The 25,044-nt window shown below is 40.0% G+C and overlaps 1 protein-coding gene across 1 annotated transcript; it reads right to left on the reverse strand.

Annotated features, from left to right (window-relative positions):
• Positions 1-2,196: 2,196 nt before the first annotated feature.
• Positions 2,197-24,640, reverse strand: txndc16 (thioredoxin domain containing 16). The gene is made up of 20 exons (XM_030068812.1): positions 24,237-24,640; positions 23,138-23,341; positions 21,187-21,269; positions 20,621-20,694; positions 19,285-19,359; positions 18,905-19,026; positions 18,332-18,422; positions 17,239-17,407; positions 16,159-16,328; positions 15,539-15,599; positions 15,320-15,449; positions 15,013-15,159; positions 14,583-14,642; positions 13,837-14,041; positions 13,443-13,579; positions 11,834-11,918; positions 11,504-11,645; positions 10,090-10,277; positions 9,770-9,960; positions 2,197-5,021 (listed from the first exon to the last, which is right to left on the reverse strand). Exons 2-20 carry the CDS (start codon positions 23,289-23,291, stop codon positions 4,765-4,767), a joined length of 2,541 nt encoding a protein of 846 aa, XP_029924672.1. The 5' UTR covers positions 23,292-23,341; positions 24,237-24,640; the 3' UTR covers positions 2,197-4,764.
• Between the last annotated feature and the right edge of the window lie 404 nt (positions 24,641-25,044).

Below are 25,044 nucleotides of genomic sequence, written 5' to 3' on the forward strand. Positions count from 1 at the left end.
ATTAGCAGATTTATATGAGTGTCAGTCTGGTCAGTGGCAGGAAATCATCTTGACACACACTGACAACCTGAAGCGCTTCATTCAGACAAAGCAGGGACTCAGCAGCAATCACTTTACAGGACTTCCAAGAAATGAAACCCACAAAATTCAGTGTCGCCAAAACACCTATAACTACATGGTACTTATTCACAGCTACACTATATTACCAAAAGTATTCGCTCACCTGCCTTTACTCATACTATGAACTGAAGTGCCATCCCATTCCTAACCCATAGAGTTCAATATGATGTCGGTCCACCTTTTGCAGCTATTACAGCTTCAACTCTTCTGGGAAGACTGTCCACAAGGTTGAGGAGAGTGTTTATAGGAATTTTTGACCATTCTTCCAAAAGCGCATTGGTGAGGTCACACACTGATGTTGGTCGAGAAGGCCTGGCTCTCAGTCTCCGCTCTAATTCATCCCAAAGGTGTTCTATTGGGTTCAGGTCAGGACTCTGTGCAGGCCAGTCAAGTTCATCCACACCAGACTCTGTCATCCATGTCTTTATGGACCTTGCTTTGTGCACTGGTGCACAGTCATGTTGGAAGAGGAAGGGGCCCGCTCCAAACTGTTCCCACAAGGTTGGGAGCATGGAATTGTCCAAAATGTTTTGGTATCCTGAAGCATTCAAAGTTCCTTTCACTGGAACTAAGGGGCCAAGCCCAGCTCCTGAAAAACAAGCCCACACCATAATTCCTCCTCCACCAAATTTCACAGTCGGCACAATGCAGTCTGAAATGTACCGTTCTCCTGGCAACCTCCAAACCCAGACTCGTCCATCAGATTGCCAGATGGAAAAGCGTGATTCATCACTCCAGAGAACGCGTCTCCACTGCTCTAGAAGCCAGTGGCGGCGTGCTTTACACCATTGCATCCGACGCTTTGCATTGCACTTGGTGATGTGTGGCTTGGCTGCAGCTGCTCGGCCATGGAAACCCATTCCATGAAGCTCTCTGCGTACTGTACTTGGGCTAATCTGAAGGTCACATGAAGTTTGTAGCTCTGTAGCAATTGACTGTGCAGAAAGTCGGCGACCTCTTTGCACTATGCGCTTCAGCATCCGCTGACCCCTCTCCGTCACTTTACGTGGCCTACTACTTTGTGGCTGAGTTGCTGTTGTTCCCAAACGCTTCCATTTTGTTATAATAGAGCTGACAGTTGACTGTGGAATATTTAGGAGCGAGGAAATTTCACGACTGGATTTGTTGCACAGGTGGCATCCTATGACAGTTCCACGCTGGAATTCACTGAGCTCCTGAGAGCGGCCCATTCTTTCACAAATGTCTTGTTTCACAGTCTGCATGCCTGAGTGCTTGATTTTATACACCTGTGGCCAGGCCAAGTGATTAGGACACCTGATTCTGATCATTTGAATGGGTGAGCGAATACTTTTGGTAATATAGTGTATCTGGCCTATGAGGATACTTGTGACTTGAAATCATTCCGATTACAGTAAAGACCCTTAACCACTGTGTTTGTGGTCGATGTGCCAGCAGCAGGACGGCTGACTGGTTCCAAGCAGCCAATAGCAGTAATGAAGCTTCTCAAGCCAGCGCTGGCACTTTGATACAGAGCTGACACAGCAGTTGAGATTTGATAATCTTTTAGGCCAAACCACTTTGGAACGTTTTTCAAGATCAAGCAGCATTTTGTCAGACGGGGTAACTAAAGCAGTGAATTCAAGTTCCTCTGCCATGTTTTAATCCATTCCTAATCTCCAGTTTGCCTGGAAAAACGTTTTTAAACCCAAACATTCAGAGATCCAGACAGATACAGGGGAGTGAAATCCAGCTGTCGGGGTCTAAACGCTGACCGATTAGCTCGGGCTGCGCTTTTAATCATGTGTTTCTATTTTGCTCAGCTTTGACATTGATGGTCTTTAACAGCGCAAAGCAACTGAACCTTGATATTACAAAGAGAAATCCACCCCAAAACAGAATTTATGTGTTTGATGACCATGAATCTCTTAGTTTCAATTAGCATTTTACATGGTTAAGGTCTTTTTTTTACGTTAAACTTCAAACGTGACAGTAGATAATTAAAACAGTGAATCCATTCTGATTTACAGGGAGCATCCGTCTGAATTACGGTGTTTCTTCATCCCCGACACAAACTGATCAACATGAAAAATGACAGATCACATTCTGACCACTCTCGTGATTAAACCCAAAATCCCAAATTTATTTGTCCATATACAACAAAAATACATTCAAATAGATGACTTGACTTAACATGGAAAAGTACGTACAACAGTCATACCTCCCCGTACCTCAAAATACATTTTACTTCAGTGTGAACAAATTATATTCTCCATTTGTTATATTTTTCTCTTTAGGGTCATTTTCTGCCGTTGTGATGACCCCAGTTCCCACAGAAATCCTTAAAGTTTCATCCAACATAAGCAATGGAAACCACCTTTTGCAGCACCAAACACATGCAAAACCTGTTTACATAGACAAGGCCACAAATATTTCAATTTCGGACATGTCACTGAAGAGAAAATCCACCTTAAGCCACAATTCAAGCACTAAAATAATGGACCCTTCAGTCTGGATTTGGTTTAGGATGGATATTCCCTTTTAACTCTGACACTAATTGATTCAAACAAGTCAAGGTAACAGAATCCACTTCCAAAACCATGACACTAATGCAAATGGACCAATCCAACAAACCAAATCCTCATCTCTTTGTTCTGCACCGCAAAAGCCAGGAAAAATTACACACCGGTCCCATGATGCAACTGTCATTCCGGGAGAGGGCATGGAATGATGCGGAAAAATACAGCGTCACAATAATATTCAAGACACTTCCAGGACATTGGTGGTCAAATGCATAAAGATATCCTCAAGCTCAAATGTCTCCTCTAATTGCTATTGTACATGCTATAATGTGATTTCAGAAAACAAATGAAGTGTAGTGAGAGGTTGTAACATAATACAGCTATGCTGCTACAGGTAGTGCAGTTTATTTTATGGCTGTGGATCAGGTAGTGAGGTCTGGAGTGTGTTGCTTCACAGAAGAAGGTTTTTGCTAAAGATTTTGTAATTATTTGCAGGGCCACGACAGGACCGTCCAAAGGCCTCTGCGTCATTTCAGTCATTTTCCAATGTTTTGTCTAAAGGAAATTCTTGTGTACATCTAGGCTCCCCCTTCAGCCTCAGTGGCCTGTGACTGACACTGAGTTGCATTTTCCCGGCAGACACTTGCAAGCAAGCCAGAGCACAGATCCATCAGAAATGTATACACTAAGGAGCTAATATATCGCCATGTTTAATACTTGTAGAATAAATACTGCTTGGTCATGTACTTTTGCCGCTTGAGCATAAAAATCGATTGGGTTCCAAAACAACGCAAGTATTTTGAGTTGAGGTGACACTCATCATGTCAACACAGATATTACAATCATGTTGTGCTATAGAACAGTAGAAACCTTACTTATTGCCCCATTATGGCTTATCTGTCACTTTAAGACACAGGCAGATACATTTAGCCCCTAACACACCTCAAGATTAAAGGTGCAGTGTGTAGTTCTGAGAGATACATTTTAAACCAAAATTCAAACTGTGATATAACAAATATATTAAAACTGTTTATAAAATTTAAACAAACTCTCCTCAGGGGAAAACTGGGTCCCCGGGACACTGAGGAGTTACCTGTTCATTACTGTTTACAACAGCAGGGCCCGCAAGTGTGTTCACCTACAGATTTACTGTTCAAAAAAGCATCTTCTAGCTTCTGATTAATGGGCTCCAAAAGACTTTTTTCTTTTGATTTGTTATAAAATGGGATTGAATAAATCAAAAAACTGCATGTATAGTAACAGGCTGTGCCAGAAGTGTAAAAAAAATATACATCACTGGCAAAACCACACAGTGCTCAAGTATAACTAACTGGCAACAGGAAGGGTCTGTTTTCATATTTGACATTTATGTAACCCTCTTGTATCCTGGAGCATTGATCTGTGAATGAACCAACCCTCCACTGTGTGAAATAGTCTGCTCTAAAATAATTGACCGTTGATACGGCAATAATGGAGTGTTAAGTGTACTTACTGAGCTTGCTCTTGTGCTTCTGAGTTTACGTTTTTTGTGAGTTATTAAAAAAGTTCTTTTCTAGTATGGAAGCCTACTGAACGCTAATTTACATGGATGCTGTTTATTTTATATACAGGACTAAAATGGAGCATGGGTGATTACAAATAAAACCGCAAAATACTATTTAGGCGTATTTTGACAAAATAGCTTATGATCAAGTCATAATAAATGAGCTCATAGGCTTTGTTGAAGAGTGAAAAAACCACAAAAGCATGAGTGTATTTTTCCTTGAAAATATTGAGAGCTGTCAGCAGTTTGGTCAGCCACAGAGTTCACAGGGAATCTGTCACAAAACCATATCAGTGAGACGGCATCAGGAAATGAAACTGATAAAATAACAGACTGACAGTCAGCCTCTGTAAACATCTTGTGTGTGTGGGTGTGTGTGTGTGTGTGTGTGTGTCTGTGTTTGGGTGTAATGTCACATTAACAGCAGGATAGAAATTATAAATAGAGTTGATACAAAAATATATTCATCAGTATAAAAAGATTTAAAAAAAAAAAAAAACTTCACAGCAGTGAAATATTTTCCTCTGTATGTAATAATCCTGCAGAAAAAAAAATCTCCAGCCTATGGCAGTCAACCTCTTTGGCCTGACCCTCCTGCTTCCCACCATCCTTTGTGTTTTTCTACAGTTCAGAGTGCAGTGGAGGAGTGGAGGGGTTGGAGGAGGAATCCCTCTCCACTCGTCTGCTACCACTCTCAATACCTCCATCCCTGCTCCTCCTCCTCCTCCGTTCCTCCTTGTCCTCCTCTTCCTCTTCGCCCTTCTTCTCTTTGGACTTTGAAGTTCTCTGCTGGGCATAGCCTGGTACTTCCTGGTCCATGGCTGACAGGAAGTCGTAGAATGGGACTACAGGAGTCCAACGATCCTCCTCTATCATTCCTACCCACATGGACACAGAGACAGAGGTGTAATTATAACACATTTTTAAAAACAGAGTTGTATGCATTAGGCTGAGTTGGCCTTTCACCCAAAAAAATGATATGGTCCTGTCAGTCCACCTGCATTGTTTCACTAAACTATATTACACTAGGGTAGCCCTCAATTTGAATTTATTCTAATATATTATTTTGATTTTACACCACACGTTTTCTTATTATAATTGTTATTCAGTGTATTAGTCTTGTTTTAAATGTGTTTTAATGTGTAAAATGTAGAACCAGGACTTAAAACCTGAACTGCTAGAGGCTTAAAAAAAACCCAATCACCAGTTTCCCCATGGAGCATGCAGGGAATGTGCCGGATGACAATAATGGATTAGCTGTGGTGTTTTGGACAGATGGAGACGAATCACAGCAGGACCAGTGCCTTGTGCAGGCTCTCACCCATACAAACTAAGGTCAACGTACTGGGTTCAAAGGCTGAAGGTTAATGATTTCAGATAGCCAAAAATTACATGGACAATCACTGCCATCATTTTAAAGATGTTTTATGGCAATTATATATGCAGACCCTTATCTCAGACCATCCTGCACAGACCTCTCAAATCTTAGACAAGCAGAGGAATGCTATGAGCTGGACTCTGTCACTGTTGTTCTGCTAGTACGCCTGAGAGTAAGAACAGCATTGCATAATAATGCAACAGGGGTGACTTATCCCTGTAATCTCTATTCACTGGAAGAAGAGGGCGGTATTGTCATAAAGCCCAGTTTCATTTCCCTGCAAAAGTAAATTTCCATAACTGGAACTTTCCACTGTTATATGTTCCTAGATAACTATAAATTCTATTTTATGATTCACTGTACAGCACTTTACCACATTCATTTTCCATATGAACTCATTAAAATCTTTCAATGCACACAAATTCAAGTAGCCCACAGCCTGGCCCATACATTACTGCTATTTCTAATATAGTTTCCATCATGGGATCCATTAAGTGTCTCACCTCTCAACATTTAGGCTGGTAAATGTTAATGAAATCAGCATTTAATAACATTCACTTAGGCTATTCTACTCCTGATGTCTGACAAGGATTGTGTTTCAGCGGGCTCCTTTGCCTTGAGCTTTCTTTCTCTATCTAATTTGATCCTTGAGCCTCAAATGCTCTGAGGTCTCAGAGCATCCCTGACATACACCTACCCTGTCTTATCTACCAACGACTCCAACAGTAGAACAACATTCAGTTCCTAGATCATTAAGCATTACATGCAACCAAAAATAAGAGGTCAAAGGTCAGGGTCTACTTCTGTTCATTCTATAAGAGTGAGACCCCAGCTGAACCCGGGATTGGGGTTTAGAGCCAAAGGTGAATAAGTGTAGTTCCCATCTGTGCTGAACAAGAGTTTTGTGCAAAAGGAAGGCCAGGCCAGTTGGATTCAATGACTGAAGCAAATGAAAGCCCCCGGTGTTAATTGAGGTTTTAAGGTTTTACTGCACGATTCAGTCTTTGAGCAGCCAGAAGAGAAGGAGTTTTTTTTTTTTAACCGTTTTAACAGACCTATAGCTCTCTCTCACATTCACAATGCCTAATGTTTGCATGCAATGTGCCACTAAGAGAGAGCAGTGAAGAAGGCTTACATCGTATCCAAACTGGTACATATTTCAGCACCATGGACAGAGAGTGGAGGTCTAATTATCATTTGTCATTTGTTAAACTGTCATATAAAATAAAGGAACGCATTACATTACATGCTATTTCCTGGTAGGTAACAAAGGGCTGTTAAAACACAGCAAAACAAAAGGCAAATGTGGCACAAAAAAGCAAATTTATTGTAGTTTGACAGTACTAAGACGGATTCAGTGTAGGAGGCTGATTCAAAACAGAGCGACTCAGCTAGGTATGACAACGTAGGGCAGCAGCCATACCTTGCCATACCTACCATTTGATAAGTTCCTATATTGTATAGAACTTCAAAAGCCTTGGTGAAAGTAGCTGAGCATCATTTTAATGATGAAGGTATTCGTCATTATCTTGTTTCAGTGTTCACTGAAGTGTAATTGATACATTTTAATTAAAATTTAAGTGTTTTTTACAATTGTTTACTGACATATGCCCAAATTCTCTATTAGCCTGTTGGGAAAACGTTTGTGCCAAAAAGGCGTACCACACACACATTGCTCATTTTTTAAAACGTTTAATAAACATTTTTTGAACTTGAACTGTCACAATATTATTTTATAGTGCTCTAAATCTAATAACACAAACAGAGGAAATATTCTGTTCAGAACATGGTAACAGCAGCTGATTCAAGTTATATCAATATTTGTTTTGGCTCTCCTGTGAAATTTGATATAACGCACTTACGCCCCTTTGGCTCCAAGCCCTCGTGGTTAAAACACACACCACACACTGCAAGCGCAATGCCAGAGCACTTCCAGAGGTGACTGGATGTCAGCCAGAGGCAGACAGGTGGAAATGCCATCCGTATAATGTGCTGACTTCAAAGAGAGAGCGTCTGCCATTCAGCAAGAAACAATATCTCCGCAGGTGGAAAATCTGCCAGAAGCAGAGGCAGCATACTGGCTGGTATGACTGTTATGATGTCAGCTACTTCTAGCCAGGTCACATTTTTAATGGTCATGATCAGTCCAACAGGGGTGAAGTTATAACGTTTATAACTGGTGTGAGGATAATTACCAGGATCTGAATATGAATAAAACCAGAGCTGCTTATTCATTTTAGGAAAAAGAAGGAAATGGTTATTATTTAAGACAGATCAGTTTAAAGTTGTTTCTTCTTATACAAGTATCTGGGAGTCCATGTTGACAAGGACCTCAAAATGAAATGCTTATACAAAAGACTCAATCCAGGTTGTTTTTTCTCAGGAACATTATGACCTTTGAGGGTTTTTTTTTGTTTGTTTTTTTAAATCAAGTCCCATCATTGTGCAGTGACTTGCTGGGGAAACCTCTAAGCTCATAAGAGGAAGTGTTGGAGTTCAGAAACAGAAAGCATTCTCAAGGGTGATGACCATCCTCTGAATGGTGTATTAAATTGTTTCAGGAGTGAATTCAGTGGCCACTTAATATTGGCTAGATGTTCCACAAAGTGTCTCAGGAGATCATTTATTCCAGCAGCTGTAAAGATTCTTAATAAGGTGACTGTTTTAGTCACTGGTAGTCCATTTTAGTATTTATTGTAATTTTTAATGCCTCCTTGTGGGACATGTTATCTGACCTTACTATGGCATTGATCAGGTATTGAATTTTAGTGTTTTAGGCTGTTATTTATTAACATATTTATTGGCTGTTAGCTGTATAACATCTAATATTTATTGTTTTAACATCACAAAACATCATATCACATATTGTCACAGCAGTTTTATTAGCTTGTTGATTCTTAAGCAATAACTGGGCCCTTTTGTACAAACTGTATTGTCTGTGTCTCTTTGTAATTTGTGTGGCTCTGTGCATTGGTGACAAACCCAGTTTGCCCTTTAAAGATTAATAAAGTGTATCTAAATGAGGTCTGAGTGCTGGAAAAAGGAAGAATAAGAGCTAGGTATTATTTTATTCTTGGATAGCAAATAGAATGACTAGAGAAAAGAAAGGATTCATTAGGGAGAAGGTCAAGTGAGGCATTTCTGAAAAAGATGAATTTGACAGGAGTGTTCTGTTCTGACTGGAAGGGAAAGATTATTCCACTGTTGAATACCCAAAGGTAAAAACAACATAGACTAATCTCAATTTCACCAGTTCATTCAGGCCATGTCAACAAGCAAGCTGACGTTTTGGCCTAGTGGCTTTTATCACATCAGGGTTATTCCACCATTAGGAATCCACAATAACATGTTGGTTGGGTCCCTTGGGTGGGATCTCAAGGACTACATGTTGGAAACCCCTGCTTTAGCTAGGCCAGCCAATAATGGGCTATCTAATATATAATGCAGCTTTTGGAATCCCACATTCTCCTGGACTTTTAGGCTTGCTTTTACTTGGTGTGTAGTTTGTCTTTATTGTAGTTTTCATTCTCCTGTGCACTTGGTGTTTTTTATTTTTCATGTTTGCTGCCTGGTTATACTGGTTTGTTAGTATGCTGGTGTACTGGCTGGGTACCATCTCATCATCTTATGTTTTATTCTTTTTTTTCTTATCATTTATTTTAGTTCATGTTTCTTCTTTTCATATACCGTGTAAAGTATTTTATGACACGTTTTTTTTTATAAATTCTCTATTAATTAAGGTTCTTACTATTTCTGTGTAATAACCTGTCCTAGGAGCAGTCTACATTGCCTATTTAATCACTTCTCCAAACCCATTTTTTTTAGATAATTGCTTTTATTCAGAAATTTTGTGTTGCACTTTTTCATTGCTGGTGAGTTCATCTGTTTTTTAATTCCTTTGTTCCTTTCCTTTGTTAAGTGTGTTGTCCAGAGTGTTAGATGGATAAAGAGTATTGTTAGATTATATAAACCTATCAAGGTGACAGCAGTACAAAAGGACAGATTGTATGCAGACATTGTTAGGAGGAAGAACATCTCGGATGGGAGAGACAGTGACAGGCTTCTGAATTATTTGTATAATTACTTATTCTCAATTTTGGAACTGCTTTATGTTATTATTATAGGTATTATGAAAGTGTATTATGTAATCCTCATTGGAACCTTATTCTATTGTGCTCTTTCTTCTTCCACTTCCATTTTATTTTTTAGGTCTCCCCTTTTTGCTATTGTGTACTCCACCCTGATTACCTGCGGCTGGTTCGCTCCCCTCCTCAATCCTCTGCAGCCACTGCAGGACAGAGTGTGCCACTATGGGGGTGTTGGAGGGGAAGTGGTAGATCTCTCCTCTGGAGGGCAGATGGGTGAGGACGAGAGCCGGGAGGGGGGGCAGAGTGCCCAGGTATGATTCCAGGACAGAGATACCAGCTGGAGTATGGCCGCTGGAAACACAAATGAACATAAAAAATGGGGATTTTTAAATATAAGTGGAAATGGTGGGAGGGCCCTGTTAATTTATGAAAACATCTGGGTATTGGGAGGAATAGTGTTGAACACACTAATATACATACAGGTGGATCCAGCAGGCCAGGTATCTCTCGGTCCTGCTCCCCTCACTCTCCACCACTCCTCTAATCTCCTCCACCACCGCCTCGTTCTCCCTCCTCCCCCACTCGTCCTCCTCCTCTCCCACAAAGAGGAGGAGTAGGGCTTTACCCAGCGAGAGGAAGGATGGCAGGTTTTCCACCGTCAGCTCAGGCTAGAGGACCAGAGAGAGAAAGAAGGAGGGAATAAAGACGATAGAGAGAGAAAGAAAAGAGACAAACAAGGGTGGAAAAGTGTAAAAATTACTCAGAAGCGCAAAACACAACATTAAAGTTCCATCATAAGCTCCACAATAATTGTTGTAAATTAAAACCATTGTTCACCCTAGATAGATAGATAGATAGATAGATAGATAGCAGAGTGCTTTGTCAAGTTGAGGAAAGCTCAACTTTTAAGTAGAGACTGTTTGATCTGGACCAACCAATCACAAGGAAGGAGAGGCAGGATTTGACACTATATTATATACTATATATACAAAAGTAGCAAACAATTTAACAGCAATCAATATGCTGTGACAAAATTACAAAAAGAGTATAGTCTCATACTCAATATTAGTGATGAGGGAAAAAAAATCAATTAAGTTACAAATAATGATTTTTTGTGATGATTTTTATATTGTGATGCGGAACCTGAATCAAAATTTTGTCCTTAAAAACACAGATGTACTTCCTGAGCACAGTCCTCTGATGACGGCTGTCTTCCCCAGCAGCATGTTTTCATGCTTTTTAATGTCTCTATGCCCACTTTTTAATATAGGCATTTTAACGTTACATTCCTTGTCAGTGCCTCTGAATATTAACTATCTTGAAGAGTGTCTTCCTTTTTTCCAAACAGCACCACAAGATTTCTTCAGATCCAATAAGAGCTCAGACGCTACATGACACTAAAACATCTGCATCCGTTTGCTGGTTCCATGCCAGTCTATAGCGTTGTTTACTTCAGAAAATGTGGATTCAATTTCTATAAGGACAGATTCATTTGGCCATGCAGCCAGGAAACCCTGCCCAAACTTACTGTAAATCCACATGTGGTGCTTGTTATTTGTGACATACTATGAACTGATTCCATATTGTGGCTCCAGCAAACTTCCAAGAAGTTACACCCCCATCATTCATACTGCTGTTATCCAGAATGATATTTACATACTGATTACATTCTTACTGATGGCTCATAAGCTGATGTAAGACACTCTGGCATTTGAAATTTTTATCTTGAAAGTTGAATTGTTGTTCTCTGTCAGACAACTGTGGAGAAAATGTTTCAATGTTGACAATTCAGCCAAGGAAAACATGTATATTTTGCATTTTTTGTATTTCTCATAATGATTTGCTGAGCCAAGTATGCACAAACACATGCACACACACAAACAAGCAGGCTTACCAGTGTGTGCAGCAGTGCAGTGTTGATGTGTGTGAGCAGCTCATCAGCAGAGGAAGACAGAGGCAATGGCGAGGGGCGAGTGTGTGTCCTCCAAGAAGGGAACACCAGCACTACAGGTAGGTCCAGTGTGTGGTCTGTGGCCCTGCCCACACACACACACACACACACACACAAAAAAGATTGTTTTGTCAGATTCCAACCAAAAAGAACTAGAGCATCTTTAAATCTATTTGCCACTTCAAAATAATAACAAAAAAACTGCCACCAGCTTATGAAGAACAGCTGTAGCTTCTCCAAAAGAACAAGAATGACTCAGTTTGGTGGAACTACCATTTCTCTGCCAGCTTGTCTGTCAGCAGTCCAGTCAGTGCCTGTCCTCTCAGTGACTTTGCTGCTTCAGTAAACACTGGTATACCTGAAAACACAGAAAGAAACATATCAGTTTAGAACCTCGTGTCACCTGACTAATACTAGAAAGACCAATGGATCTTGCATCTCTAAGAGAGCTAACATACCAGGTTTTTACAGGAAGTGGGCCTTGGAGGAGTCATGGTGAGACCTTATTAAAGCTTAGATATTTCTAAGATAAGATCAATGAGTTTGGCCGTTCTAGTGGAACTCAATCATTTAAAATTCACATAAATTCACCAGAAAACCAGCTTTACAGTTTTAGGCCAGTGGTTTTCAAAGTGGCGTCAAGGGACCCCTGGGGGTCCTTGAGGATCTTCCAGGGGGTCCTTGACAAAATGAGGAATAGGAACAGTTTTAAGTTCACTAGGATTTAATTCAGTAGAAATTATTAGAATTCAGAAAATGTATGAAGGATCATGTTAACATTGTACATATGTACAAGAAAACTTTATTTATTATGATTAACATTATTTAAAAGTGAGATCAGTGATGCTGGATTAATATCAGGTTTTTTGTGTTTAGGCTGCGCTCAGATGCTTTTCATCAGCATTTAACATTGAACACAAACCAAAATATCCCTTGAAGTAAGAGTCCCTACAGGGCAAAATCATTTCAAATGAGGGTCCAAGGCTTATTGAGAGTCAGCTTGAAAGTCAACATAAAAAAGTTTGAAAATCCCTGCTATATGCCATTAGTTTGACTGTATATCCAAACTGGCCCACACACAGTCATAAACCCACATTTAGATTGAGTGCAAGATAACACAATTCATGAACTGCTCTGAACTGGAACACATCCTCTGCCTCACTGCATGTGTTATGAATTTTGGGGCCAAAACAGCAGAAACTTACTAGATTACTATAGTGAGTTGGAGTATTCAGGTGTTACATTACTGACTTTTTGCAGCAGGCCATGAATCTGTAATAGATTACTTTTATAACATTGAAGGTAGTGTTTCCAACTCTGAAGTCATCATGCTCAGTTACGCCTGTAGCCAAACACACACCATGGCCTGGCTGGAACATTTACCTTATCTGATATATCTTCCAAATCCTATTATGTCTTTTTAAACCTGGAATACAGACATCAGCCCTCACATTTGGCTCTGACTGAGACAGACAATAATTAACACTCAAATTGTAACTTAATATAAATCATAATCATGGGCCTCTTAAGACAAAAATGGCAATCTCAAGCACAGCTGCATAAAATGAGTTTCTGTGTAAGACTGTTATATGTTTACTGTAAATGTTAAATCAAACTGAATAATTGTGGCAGCAAAGTGAATTTAATCATATCAAATTATGTTGGATGGGACACTGGGACTAAGAGCATATTTCATGTCTCGGGGCGAAAAGATGCATTTTGCAGCTTTAAATCTTGAAATCTAAAAAATGTTTGTTGTAATAGGATTACACGCCTCAAGGCAATGAAAACTGGAACATCTGTCATCCACTATATGCAAGAAAGGTTATTATTGGCCGCTGATGGTGCACCGACTGCCCAACATACAGTTATAACGTCCTACCTGAATGTGTGTGTGTGTTAAACAGCCCCAGCACCCTGTCAGGCCTGTAGCCTGCTACATCAGGGAGGGGCACCTCCTGTAGGAATGATGTCACTTCCTCTTCAGTGTGCAGCAACACTGGGGACGCTGGACAACTCCTTGTTGAAGAACAGACAGATAGGCAGGTGTTCACACATGTGCACACTCATCCCTAGGCATTGTTGTATGAAGGTCTCATGACAGTGTTGCAGTCTTTGTAACCTGCACTGGATGAAAGATTGAGCTACTACTAATCCCTCAAATGTAAAACTCAATATATTTTAGCTCCAAACAGTCATGGTCATCCATAAAGAAAACTGCCATGTTTGCTTGAAAATCCAATTCACTGTGTGTATTGCTTCAGTGAGGAACTCACAGCATGATGAAGCGATGCAGCGCTTCGCTACCCAGCATTCCACGGTAGCGCTGGGGTGATTCCTGGGGGCGGAGCAGCAAGACGGTAGGGAAAGCAGTGATTGGCTGGAATGGCGTCGGCTGGGAGCTGACTGGCTGGGCGGCGCAAAGGTCTGTCCATTCTCCACAGTCAACCACAGCCATCTGCACATCTGCAATCTCAGAGTCTGAGGAAATATATTAATAAATTAACTGGTCAGTTTGATTAATTAAAAACCAAGACCAAAATTAAACTAATTAAAATCACCACCAAAAAAAAAAAAAAAAAAAAAAAAAAAAAAAAAAAATCTGCAAATGGATCGATCGATCTGCTAGCCAGCATCAGCCACATCAACCAATGTCTAATCAATCAGTCCACCAGCAGCAACAATAATACAAAACTACTGGTAATAATCAGAATTATTAACTTTTATTTACTGTTTATTGCACTTTTCAGTCTTTGAGTGTTACAATAAAAATATGATTTAAAAACAATTTAAAAACAAGATTACAAGAAATAACCGAAAGCCTGTCTATAAAAAATGTGTTTTCATAATTTAAAGATTAAACATCCACCATACTAAGCTACTATACAATGACTACTACTAATACTATGACTTCATATAGTCTTATAAGTGGATAACAAATTACAGCCTAATTACAATTCTTGCCCAGGTGTCTTGAAGGCACCATACCAAGAGCATGTTTTAGCTGCATGGTCATGTTTACCTTCCAGCCGCTCTGCCACTTCAATGAAGGAGCTCAGAAAGGCCATGGAAACAGCATCCCCTAGTGGCAAAAAGGGACACTACAATTAATCTTACACACTTTTATGTTAACTTTAATGCGTGATTCATATTGAGGAAAGCTAAGAGGAGCCAGTGACTTGCCCAGACTGTGAATTTTAATGACACTATTCATTTGCTCAGTTGGCACAATCAATTGACTCCACATCCACTTGATGTAAAAATGTAACTGTATTCAGAAGATAAAGTGCATTTAAAGACTATATTTAGACCAAAAATAGACCAATGAAGAATAGGACTCTGCACTGTGTATTTTCATCCTAAATTACAACAGCCAATATCCCTCTCAAAACTTCATTAGTTTTTCATGCACTTTGGGAGATGACACACTGAGTAGGGAAAGCTTGGCTTACATTTGAGGTAGAAGAGCGCCACTGTCAGGCTGTTTTCTGCTACTGCTGTGTGGAAGCTGTCAGTGGTGAGCTGGGTAATGGAGTCCATGTTCAGAAGATGGCCTCGAGTTCTGTAAACAGACTCCTCGATCTCATCATCCAAGACGTCTGGAGGCACAAACACAGAAAGACATACACACACAAGCACATACAGATACATTGAGATTAAGATGTAAACCCAATTCTGTTCTACCGAGTCACAGTCTTTTCTACCTGATATGCTTCTCCTTTGCTCCTACATTTCCCCCTCTTCCATCAGACACCTTACCAAGTGTCTCCTCATCCTCATCCTCCTCTTCCTCTCCTTCCTCCTCCTCATCCTCCTCCCTGCCTTGGTTTGTGAAGAGCTCCATGACGTCCTCGAGGTTGGTCAGGGTCAAATATTTCACCTCTGACCCCTGGGAATAAACACACACACATGCTCACAGATGCCTTATGACACACACGTGGGTAAAAATACTGTAAAGAATATATTTGAGCTCCATACCTGCTCTGGCAGCCTGTACGCAGCGTTATATTCCTCAGGGGTTTTCACTGCTGGACTCTCTCTTTTACCACACACACACACACACACACACACACACACACACACACACACACACACACACAGAGGAAAAAAAACATGATTACAAAAAAGAATAGAGCGAATGTGTAGAACAATTTCATCACTTATAATTTCAATATATTATATAAAAATCTATCTCTGAATGATAAATACATAAATAACATACTGAGACAAAACAAAAATATATGCAGAAAAAGAAATTACATCAAAAATGAGTGTTAAATCAGTATGAAAATTAACGGATATATAAATATAGTAATCAATAGACTCATGAGGATGAACAAATAGCTTTACGGCATAAATACAAACAATAGCAATGTCATGCATATACATACAATAAAGATGCACAGATTTGCATGGGTAAAGAAAAAAACAAGAAAACAAGAAAATTCACGAGAAGCATAATTCATATATTTTATCAATTCTAATTATTTAATTTAAAAAAAAAAAAAAAAAAAAAAAAAAAAAGACTTACTCATCCCTGCCTGAAAAAAAGTAATAATCTATAATTCTGATCACTGGATACATTTGTGCTCCGTCACCTGTGTACCAGCACCAGCAGGGCAAGACCGCGGAGCCTCCAGGCCAGAGTGGTGGCCGTGTCCAGGTCCAGGTGCTCAGTGCTGGGCCGAGAGAACAGGAAGAGCTGGGGGGTCTGGAGGTGGGGGGGCTGGGGCGGCTGCACTGAGGAGGGATCTTCATACACTTCAGACTGTGGTAGACAGACACATACACTGGCTATAAAAGGTATTCATAGTATTTCAGTGGTGAATTGTTCTAATTTTACCTTTCCTTCTAGAAATCTCATTACATTGTTCAATTCATCCAAACAGAAACTTAAGGTAACTTTGTCTATTCTGTTATTAAAGGATGTCATGTAATTCCAGCTCCTCTGCTCCCAAAGAAAACACAAACTATCATCCTACCCCCCTCCCCACCCCACACAGTCAGCATCTATTACACACCTAAATGGCAAGGAAGGTGTCCCATCTCCCTGTGGTCCCTCTCGAGATTTCTTCCCTTTTTCTCTACTTAATCTGTGGGTTTTTGTGGAGTGTTTTCTTTACCACGATGAGGGTTCAAGTCAGAGGGTGTCCTCCTGTTGTGTTTGTTGTTAACTTGTGGGCTTGTAAAGCCCTTTGAAACTATAAACAGGAATTTGTGGTTCTAAATAAACTTGAACTTGAACTCCTTGAACTGAAATGAGTGTCTCTCTGCTCTCCCTCTCTTTTACTAGGGAAGTCACTGAAGAAATTGGGAAATATGCACTTTTATCAGCTGGTTTATACATAGTCTAGCAAAGTTAGACACCATCAGGGCTAAGACTGAACCAGCAATGCTGTGACGACTTGGCAGAGCTCATCATCATGCTACTGACCGATGTTAGTGTTCGTTTAATTTGGCGATTGAATACCACCAAATGCAACTTAGTGGCCACTAAAAATAAACTGAATGCAAACAATGTCCAAAGACATATAGTAAATATTGGAGGATTCTCAGCAAGAGAAATGATGAGAACTCCTCATATAGATAATAGATATCCTGAGGGGTTTCAGTTGACCTGTCTGTCTGTCTGTCTGTCTGTCTATCCATGCACCATGTATTTCCATCTCTCACTTTACCACTAGTGGAGCCTCCATGAGCTGCAGAAAGGAGTAGAGACCGAGGGTGGACAGGGGCTTCCTCATTGGGGTCAAAGGACACCGGTCAGAGGTCATCAGGGTCATGAAGCCCCTGTGAACCCTACAGTGGAGGAACCACGCGCCGGATGAGTGAGAAGACGCGCTGACACTAAGAAAGAGAAAGAGAGAGAGAGAGAGAGGGAAAGAGGGAGAAAGAGAGAGACAGGGTGAGAAGGTTATTAAGGTCACAAACCCTTTGACCCCTGCAAAGAACCAGACTGGATTAACAAACAGAACAACAGTTAAACCAAACCAACAGACAGGTGAAGGGGCAATGAGTAAGATTCTGCTCCACCTAATGTTACACAACCTCATTGTCAAGTTGTCTGAGGACCTCAGGAAGACGTGTACGGAACTGAAGCAACAGCTAATCTTAGCAAAAAACTAAAATAGGGAATAAATAATTGGAATAAATTTATTCAGGCAATCAAAGAAATATATGTATTATGCTTTCACAGCAAAAAAAAAAAAGTTAATATGAACTTCTTATTAGAACATACTGCTCACCTCAATGCTTACTTGCTAACTTGGGATGTGGTGGTGATGGCTTCCAAATTCTCTAACTTTCTGAATTCACTAACAAAATCTGTTTTAAAATATCTGTTCAACTCCATTCATTCACATGGAAGGGAATGACAAAATAAGCAAATAAATGATTTTTATTACATGATAATTACATCATGAAAGGACGCAACTACTTGGCAGCTTTTATGTTTCCAGTTAACACTGAGTTGTCGTATAACAGTATCAAACTACAGGACCTTCCAAGCTGGTGTCAAGCAATTCCAGAAGTTATTGTAGAATGAGCTGGATGCATCATTCAACACCTGGCAGCTAACAGTAACAGACAAAGTCAATGTTTGTCTCCAAGGCCTTACAGAGAAAATGTGATTCATGAGGGTGGGCATTCATATATTACTGGTAGTGAATGGGGCAGCAGGCATTTACTATGGCTGTGTGACATTGGCTGTAAGCGCTGCCCCCTTGTGGTTATCCAGTACAATAAAACAGAGTAGAACAGAATAGAATCTACCCTAAGTGTTCCAGAATAGGTCCTCCGGTGGTGAGGATGAACTGATATTTGGCTCCATACACAAACACCGTCTCCATCAGTGCCCTGTGCTCTGAGCAAAGCAATCAGAACAAACAATACAATTAATCAATCAACTGAGCCATCAGACAAAGTGTCAGCCACCATCAGTGGTCAGCCCTGCAGACAACAAGAGGAATGAGTCAATCACTTTGTAAGACAATCTACATCACTGAAAGATAATCTAATCAACAGAATCTTTCAATCAGTGAATTTGAAAGAAAGAAAGAAAGAAAGAAAGAAAGAAAGTGTAGATCAGTTCCATAATAAATAAGTAACATTAACAAACTGCATTTATCCATCTGTAATATTGGAGGTGGATGACATTGACTGCACCAGATCTGATTTTTAAGAAAACGTCCGTATCAGAGCAAACCAATATATTAATCTCATCTAACAATTTATATGCTCCCAATCACATCAAAAACACCCATCACTTTCTTCATCTTCATCCCTTGCTTCCCCTCCTTTCCATTCCACCCTTAATCAATCCCTCACTGCTCACTCTCTTCACACCTTGAGTTCCCAGCATCTGGACATATCCCAACACCAAGTCTGTTTTCCCCTTGGCCATCCGCTCCAAGGCCTGGAGGTCTGCGTCCGACTGCACATACCTCACCTCGTCAAACAGAATGGCACTGAGAGAGACATGGAGAGACACAGGAGCTCTGACTGCATGTCACCATCAAGCAAATTGTAAGAACATTTTCTAAAATAAATGCACTCCATTTCAAGGAAACAGGACTGAATTTCAGCCTGATAATATGCTTTAGGACAGGCAAATATTATAGGTAAGAACTGCCACATTCAGATGTGATCTTTTTTCACTCTTATTTTTTCCACACTATCCTCAATACAATTCTAGAAATAGTGAGTACTTGGGAGTGTACACTTACAACAGGACGTGGGAGACTATGGCATTGACGTCAAACACAGTGTCCACGTCAAAACTCTTCAACACCTCGCCACTCCTAAGAGAGGAAGAGAGAGAGGAGGAAGTCTGAATCACCTTCTAACTTAACTGATTACGCAAATTATTACATTCCATTTTGACAAAATCAAAATGAGCATTGTGCAAAGTATCCTGGGATCCTGAGTGGAACTGGATGGCCGCACCAACCTTGCAATCTAGGCTCAAATGTTTCAGTGGACATGAACATCTTGGTATCATTTGATCCAGTCGACACCGCCAAATATCATTAGCACTACAACTGTGACTGCAGTTATGACTTGTGTTGCTTGATTAAATTTTGTCTATCGTCAAGGCTTTCAGGAGAGCTTTACCCGTAGATCTAAGACTGTGTTCTATATGTAGGAAGTTAAAAGATCAGCAATACAAACAGAAGGAAAGCTATTTACTGCATTAAATGTTATAACTACATATTACAATCGCCTCTAAACTCAACAAGTATATACTGCAGGATAGCTGATAAAACTTTCTTAGTTCTGGCTTAAAGTTCTCAACTAGCAGCAGAAAGGAAAGACCTTCACAGTGAATACAATTTTTTTCTTTAAATCCAAAAAGCTGAGCTGACTTGCCCAAGTTAAATCACATAAGGCAGTTGCTCAGTCCAAACGTTTGATCAACAGAATAAATACAAGACCTGAACTCAAGAGAATTGTAAATCCATACAAGGTCAACTAATATGGCATAAATAACTTCCTCCCAGTCAGAAGAGGCCAGACATTAGCTAATTTTATAGATGTTTCCCAATTGGTGGAAACAAAACTGGACATCACTGAAAATTTATGTACAAGGTCAGTGAAAACATTTTAAACCTTCCATTCACTACAGTAGTAGATGTACTGTTGTGACTGACAACTATTTAGATAATGACAGTGTGTAGTGGAGAAGTTTGAAATATTATGTGTCCATCCAAGGACTGACATTCTCTAGCTCAAATGTGGACCACAATGCAACAGTTGCTGCAATATGTTTTGGACTGATAAAGCAGGGTTTAACCGATTTTGAGGTGTGACGATGTTCAAACATGAGACCCAAAAAAAAAAAAAGTGCAAATCTACTTAAAGGGATCAGAAGCACAAAAACATGGGACATGGGTTTTCACATTTAAAATGACATCTTGCACTAATGACTGACACAGTTCTTACTTTTTCTAACAATTGCGTTTGTACACGTCCAAGTGAGCCTGTATGACATGTTTCAAACCAGCAAAATATATATTGCACATATACAGTATGTCTGTAGATCTTTTCATATCTTCAGCATACCTAAACAGGTAGGCTTTCCTCATTAACTTCTCTCCTGAGCAGAACCCGGCCACTAGCTCTCTACTGCAGTTAACCTGGAGAGATGACACAAGAGGTACTGACAGGTCACCAGTCTGTCCATCTGAAACAGCAGTTCATTCATTCATCCAACCATCCACTCACTCACTAACAGAGTTCAGTGCATTTCACAGCTGGACAAAACAACAACAGAATAAGAACCATCAATCTATTCAATCTTAGGTTCTTGTGATGTTCATTTATTCATCCCATCTGTATTTCTTTAAGCCATCCTTTTATTTACCCATCAATCTATATTACATAAAATTTTTACACACCCCATAAAGTCTGAGAGTTTCTATTGGCTTGCATCCTGAAGTGGAAACCCATTAAATCAGACTCATCTTTTCAGTCGTGTGGTTTTACTTTGATTTTGCTGGTTTGTGTATCCATGCCTTGTTTAATGGCTTTTTATTTAAGGCATCAACACACATTCCTACAAAATTATTCCCTCCTGTGATTAGATGATGACGTTTCCTGACCCCCGGCTCTAAAATGCCTTTGATTACCTTGGCAACCGATATCCCATAATCGTGCAGGGCTTCAGCACACTTCTCCAGCTGGACTATGAAGAGAGAGATGGTGGGGGAGACTAGAAAGCGAGATGGGGGAGGAGGATCAGTGATCAATGGGTTAAGGTGATGTAGGCATCAATCCAAACACTGGACGACTATGATATGGAAAAAATCATACATTCAGGCTGAGCTCCTATCTGCTGGGTTTCACCATAACTCAACGGATCTCTTGCAGAAACTGCAGAGAGACAGCAGGAGTTGCTCTCATTGATAAATTGATTGGACCTTGGCTTGACACAGCACCAGACCCTTGCAACTGAGGCAAATTCCTGCGCCTTAATACATCAATACTGACCCAGTGTTTCAACACACAATGGTGAATGGAGGGTGCGTGTATTGAAGTTGCAACTTGCCGAATTCTCCAAATTCTTAAAAAGACTCCCTCTATCTCACGCTGCAGCTCTTATGCTACGTTCCAGAAATGTCAACAAGTTGGACATTTGGACATCCAACTTGGAAAAACAATTTCAAGTGGGAAATTTGGGCAAACCAAAAGTTTCCAAGATGCAATTATCTGTTGCCTTCTCAACGCAAACAATGTAAACACAACACAGCATTACTTTTTAAAATGCATTTAAAATCAACCAAATACACTTAGGTTTGATTTTCAACATTTAATGACATTAAATCCATCAGAAAATGTATGGAGTAAATGGCTAAACATAAATTTGAAATGTGTAGTTGCACTCACAGTGTCCAAGGTTCTCTGCTATCCTGCCAGCTAATGTTGCTAAATGTCACTGACATAACACAAGCTGCGGGGAACACAATGTCACACTGGGCCAATGAAATCTCACAGGCATCCATGTTTCCTCATGTTTTTTTTTTTTTTTTTTTTTACCAGCTGAACCACTGAAACATATAGAGGTTGTCCTTACAGTTGAATTTTAAAGGACCGTCCTTGTGATTTAGAAAGTTTGACCTGTCAGCTACAGTTTCCCCACATTTTACAGTGTAACAAACCATTTTGTAAATCATGATTTCACAGCATATAACTAAAATCTGTCTCTGTCCAATCATGAATTTCCAGTTGAAACAGTCACCTTATAATGTTCTGTTTCTGTGGCTAACAAAGACGTCACCATTCAAAAACCATGGACCTGATAACTTGCTGTGTAATGCAAGTTTCCCTGGGGACTATTTTCCGACAGTGAGACCGTTTCACTCTGCCCAATTTCAAGCAATTCAGGTCATTAAAGCTGTCATCACATTGTGCTCTGTGCTTGAAAAGATGCCATTCAGTACTAATAAAATAATTATGGTGTTACAATTATGACCTAAAACCTGGGACCCCTCTAGCGCTGTTTAGTTCAATACAGCATTTATTTTGTTTTTGTTTTTTATACCCACGTTCGTTAAGTTCACTCTTAGATGAATTTCATTAGCAAAACACCACGGCAGTGGGATACAAGTTCGAAATAGTTTATTGTATGGTGCAGAACTGAGATGATGTGCTGAAGGTCCGGAGGGAAGGATGTGCGATGAAGGGATGGAGGTAAGGGTCAAGGGATGAAGGGATAAGAGGAGGATCAGGGTTGAGAATGGATGGATAGAGATGATCAACAGATAAAGACTGATCGCTGGAAAACAGGAGGCGTGGTTTTTATTCCCAAATTTAGATATAAAACTTCATATTGTAATGAAAATTGCACCGGGACTTTTTCTTGTTTTTGGTGATGTAGGAATTCTACTTTGTTCTCCAGTCCAGCTCACTGTAACTCATTCTGATGAATGCATCACCTGTAAATGTATCATCATCTATATCGTTGCCTGCCTTTGCAGCTGTATTGCAGTTCTATTATTGCAAAAATTACAACCACAAATTTGGGGGAGGGAGTATGTTGTTGCTTATTAATTTAGAAGTATCATTGTCTGAGCAGCTTACCTTGATGCCCGAAGTAGACAAAGATCGTTTTCCCTGAATTCAATTTCTCACTGAATCCCTCGGCCGTATATTCGATTAGGTTCGACGTGTTTGCTGTCACCAAGCATCCTCCTGGGCTCAGCCACAGCAGGAAAACAGCAACATACAGCCACATCACGGCCAAGAAATGTGTCTTTGCTCGGAGGAAGATGTGCTATTGTGCTCCTGTGAAGAAAACATCTTTTATTAGACAAAGACATGCCATGACCAGGATGACACAAAACAGCAAGAAAACATGAGCGAACAGAAGGAAAAAAGCACCATTAGGGACGGGTTTTACTGATAAGCCTTGAGATTAGTGAATTCATGTTTTCACGGTGCAGAAAGGTTTATTACATGTAATGTGCTGTGATTTGCACCTGGTTGCCACTAATTTTCAAGTGGGTCCCTTGACCTCTGACCTCCAGCTCTCTGAATGAAAATGGGTTCTCTGGGCACCCATAGCTCTCCCCTTTTGCAGACATGCCCACCTTATGCTGATCCCATGCAGATTGGGCCACAAACCATGCAGTCCACATGTGTTCTTGTGGCCTGTTGTAAAATGGTGTGTTTGTGCAGACTGGGACTTAAACAGTCTTGGAGCTGCATCAATTGGCTTTGACTGGAAAGCTGAGACTCTTGTGGATTCCATGAGCCACATTTGATTCATGTGTGATGATGTTAGCCCCAATAGCAGCCATTTCATTGTAGTGAAACCATTTTTTTTTTTTTTTTTTTTGAATTTGCACATCACTGCATAAAATGATCTGTAGAGACATTAAAGATAATCAAAACCTCAAGAATCTTTATGACAAACTAGAGGATAATTCAAAAAATGCAGTATATTATAATAGCAAATCGCAATACTTCGGCACCCAAATATCGTGAAAGTACTGAATCGAGAGATCAGCATATCCTCCCTGCCCCTTGTGCCCACCTACAATGCAGACCAACATGTCCACTTTTTTTCAAATGGGGGCTCTTGGCCTATACTTTTATCTATATGTTGGACATGAAACTGTTTGAGAAATCCTGAACTAAACGCACAGATGTATAAGTGATCATAAAAAAGCAGTATTACCTGGTCGGGATTTTCTTACAATGGCGTTTTCTCTGCAGGTGCAAGTAATTAATGACCCAAATTTAACTAGTCGCAAACGATGGAGACCGTCAAAAATAAATAAAATTAAATACCACGGAGAAATACCCGCTAACTGTGTACTCAAAAAGTCTAAACTCCTTAGACCACTAAAAGAGCTGCACTTAAAGTAGGCAGGACAACGTTACATGTAATAGCAGCCTGAGTTAACAGCTAATTGTTTACTATGATAATATTCATGTTTTAATGGTCTTGCGTTAGCCTCCTGTATTTAGCTACAAGCTAATGCTACATATTGGCATATTTTCGACACATTGCAAGTTTACAAGGTTATTATTATTATATTCCGCGTGAAAAAAAACGTATCACAAGTGAAAAATGTTCGTTTTCTCAGTGAACTATTATCAAGTTAACACAGTCGAAACAACTTCCTGTTGTCGTATCGAAGTAAAACCTAGCTACAGCTGTCTATGTGTTGGGGAGTTATGGATTGATGCAGTTTAACTGCGTGAAATTGAGGAGTATGTATGTAAATTCAAATATAAGTGTTGGCTTTTAACCTCATAAGTCGCTGTGCCCCCCAATACTGAATTAGTCTATTTTTAAAGGTCAAATTCCACCGTATATTTTGAATGCGACGCCGCCACATAACCGGGGTTACCCTGGTTATGTCCCGCTAACTTGACGCAGCTCTCTGCAAGTTGTTTTGACGTCTCTCTTCCTGCGACACAAACCCACGTTCCCTCGGCGAGCCAATCACATGAAGGGATTTTTTGACTGTACTTAATGA

This window comes from Myripristis murdjan, chromosome 2 (genome assembly GCF_902150065.1).
Source record: "Myripristis murdjan chromosome 2, fMyrMur1.1, whole genome shotgun sequence".
NCBI lineage: Eukaryota > Metazoa > Chordata > Actinopteri > Holocentriformes > Holocentridae > Myripristis > Myripristis murdjan.

Bases quoted from the DNA above. Each gene is read 5' to 3' on its own strand.
- txndc16 (XM_030068812.1), bottom strand. From the start codon at position 23,291: ATGTGGCTGTATGTTGCTGTTTTCCTGCTGTGGCTGAGCCCAGGAGGA. The intron at 19,027-19,284 runs GTAAGTGTACAC...TGTCTCTCTCAG, and splicing joins ATAGTCTCCCACGTCCTGTT to TGCCATTCTGTTTGACGAGG. The intron at 11,919-13,442 runs GTAGGACGTTAT...CTGTGTTTTCAG, and splicing joins TAACACACACACACATTCAG to GTATACCAGTGTTTACTGAA.